The sequence below is a fragment of the Gracilinanus agilis genome, chromosome 2 (genome assembly GCF_016433145.1).
Source record: "Gracilinanus agilis isolate LMUSP501 chromosome 2, AgileGrace, whole genome shotgun sequence".
Taxonomy (NCBI): domain Eukaryota; kingdom Metazoa; phylum Chordata; class Mammalia; order Didelphimorphia; family Didelphidae; genus Gracilinanus; species Gracilinanus agilis.
The window spans coordinates 557684567-557687531 of record NC_058131.1 but is presented as its reverse complement, the minus strand read 5'-3'; the positions used below and the strand labels follow the sequence as shown (position 1 = coordinate 557687531).

The 2965-nt window shown below is 39.0% G+C and overlaps 1 protein-coding gene across 1 annotated transcript; it reads left to right on the top strand.

Annotated features, from left to right (window-relative positions):
* Positions 1-1692: 1692 nt before the first annotated feature.
* On the top strand, positions 1693-2637 carry LOC123236089 (olfactory receptor 4F15-like). Its single transcript, XM_044662351.1, has one exon. The coding sequence runs from the start codon at positions 1699-1701 to the stop codon at positions 2635-2637; it is 939 nt and encodes a 312-aa protein (XP_044518286.1). The 5' UTR covers positions 1693-1698.
* Positions 2638-2965: the final 328 nt, after the last annotated feature.

Genomic DNA, 2965 nt, shown 5'->3' with positions numbered 1-2965 from the left:
TTTCTCTCCTGTGGCTCTTATCTCTGGCTTACCATTGTTAACCTAGCTCCCTCTCAGCTTTATCCTCACGTCCAGGGTCTGTCTGCACTCTTTGGGCTCCTGAGGTCTCAGGTCTAGTTGTTCTCAGGATCAAGCCTCCTTGTGATCCCCTTGCTTCTTCCTATGCCCGAAGTTCCTTTCACAATATCAGGGCGCTGCTTCCACAGTCATACACCCCTCTGCTCTGGGTCTTCACCCACGGTCCGCACCTGAGCTCAGAATCCACGTCTGCAGCTGTGGCCACACCTGAGCTCAGGGTCTGTGTTCAAAGTCTGCTCATTCTTTAGCCTCTTGGGGTCTTAAGTGTTGCTGCTCTCAGGAGCAGGCCCTGGAGCTGCCAATAACTTAATGGATCCCCAAGCTCGCTCTAGCTCTTGTGCGCTGGCTTTGGTACTATAGGTGGTGTGTGAAGATGGAGGGGATTGCTCAGCTTATGTTTTAGTGAGAGCCATTTGACCCCTTTATAGCATGGAAGTACCCTGATTCCACGTACCTTCAATGCTGTGCCCTGTTGTGGGGTCCCTTTGTTCCTCTGGATTTGTTTTTATGTCTTCTTGAGGAGTCCTATATGTGTGGATTAGGAGAGGTCAAGCAGCTGCTTTTTATTCTGAGGCCATCTTAACCCAGAAGCCCCTGAATTAATTATTATATTACTGTATTTTTGGTTAGCAAAGGAGATATTTATGCTATCTGTTTTTTGTATCTTTTTCTGAGTTTTTGTACTAGAGCATATGGTTTGTTTTGTGTGTGAAGGTTCCATTTATAGAAGAATAATAAGCCACTGTCTTTTTTACTATTCAGTAATTGCCAGAGATTTATCGTGTAAAACTTTTCTAAAAGTTTATTCAGGTTCTAAACTTTTTTTCTGCTTGCATTTTTGTTTGGATTTTCTAAGGTGTGAAAGATTCACTAAGGCTCTCATCTATCATATTTTTTGCTATTTCCCCCTGTAATTTGATTAACCTCCCCTTTACATATTTAGAAGTTATATCATTCAGTAAATACATAACTATTGATATTATGTTATCCCTGGTATATTTTAATATAATGCGGTTTTCCTATTTATCTCTTTAAACCATATCTATGTTTACTGTTGCCTTCTTTGAGACCATGATTGCTTCTCCTGCCTTTTTAACTCACTATACATAATGACTTCTCTCTAGCCCTTGTCTTTGTCAGTATTCCTATTTAAAGTTTGTTTCTTATTTCCATGACTATGATCATTAATTGGGTACTTCCATTTATCCTTTCTTAATACTATTTCCTCTTTTTGTTCTTGGTCTTCCTTTTGTAAAGGAGAATTAGAAAGTGAAAGAGAAATATGTAGTTAGCACTAGTGAGGTACAGTTGAAGCAATCTGTTCTTACTTCACTGTTATAGTATTTTTTTCTCCTCTTTAGACTGATGACAAAAATTTGGGGTTTGGTGTGCCCTGAATTATTAATGTTGAATGTATAAAAACAAGTATATTTCTTAGGAATCATATATTTCCTAGAATTAAGTTTATTGTACATTGATGAATAAGATGTATTTTAAAGCACCTCATATTCACAAGAACACCTCTATTGAATGTTAGGATTTTTAAAAAGACATTTTTATTCCAATGGTTCTATTTCCCTTTTTTGTTTTCTCCTTTCAGATAACCTCATAGTCAGACTAATGAATGAATTGAATCACTCCATGGTGTCAGAGTTTGTGTTCCTGGGAATCTCCAGCTCTTGGGCCATACAACTTGGCCTTCTGCTGTTCTCCACCTTTTTCTATATGGTTATCGTGCTGGGAAACGTCTTTATTGTTCTCACAGTGAGCACTGATGGTCACCTACATTCTCCAATGTATTTGTTATTAGCAAACCTCTCCTTTATTGACTTGTGTCTCTCCACTGTTGCAGTTCCCAAGATGATTTCTGACCTCTTATATGAGCACAAAGTCATATCATTCCAGGGTTGTATCACCCAGATATTTTTCATTCATTTCATGGGAGGAACTGAGATGGTGTTGCTCATTTCCATGGCCTTTGACAGATATGTTGCCATATGTAAGCCTCTTCACTATTTGACCATTATGAACCCCAAAATGTGTATTTTTCTTCAGGTGTCTTCTTGGGCCATTGGCCTCATACACTCATTCACCCAGCTGGCTTTTGTGGCAAACTTGCCTTTCTGTGGTCCTAATGAAATCGACAGTTTTTATTGTGATCTTCCTCGGTTCATCAAATTGGCCTGCATAGATACATATAAGTTGGAGTTCATTGTCACTGCTAACAGTGGTTTCATCTCCATTGGTACCATATGTCTCCTGTTTATCTCCTACATTTACATCCTGGTCACTGTTCAGAAGCACTCCTCTAGTGGATTGTCCAAGGCACTCTCTACTCTGTCAGCTCACATCAGTGTGGTGGTCTTATTCTTTGGCCCATGTATCTTTTTTTATGTTTGGCCATTCCCTACAATGCCAGTGGATAAATTTCTGGCTATTATTGATTTCATCATCACCCCTGTCTTAAATCCATCCATATATACATTCAGAAACAAAGACATGAAGGCAGCACTGAAGAGACTGAGTAGCAAATTAGTGAATTTTAGGAAAACTTTATAAATAACACTGATAAAGACCAGAATACTCTTTTTGGTCATGACATTTAAGATGTAAATTGAGATGCATTCTGGTGTAGTGGATAGAAAGCTGGCATAGAAACCAGGAAGATTTCCATTCAATTTCTCCATCTACTATATACTATGTGACTGTGCACAAGTCACTTACCTTCTCAATACTCTATCCACCAAATTTCAGGGTAAGGCCTAATCTCCATTTTAGGAGAGTTTCCTCCCCTAGGAACTCTTTGTATGCAGGAAATCACAATTCAGGCTCTAATAGGGACTGAGGTGGTACATTGCATAGAATAATGAATTGGAGTTAGGAAGAA

Bases quoted from the DNA above. Each gene is read 5' to 3' on its own strand.
- LOC123236089 (XM_044662351.1), top strand. From the start codon at position 1,699: ATGAATGAATTGAATCACTCCATGGTGTCAGAGTTTGTGTTCCTGGGA.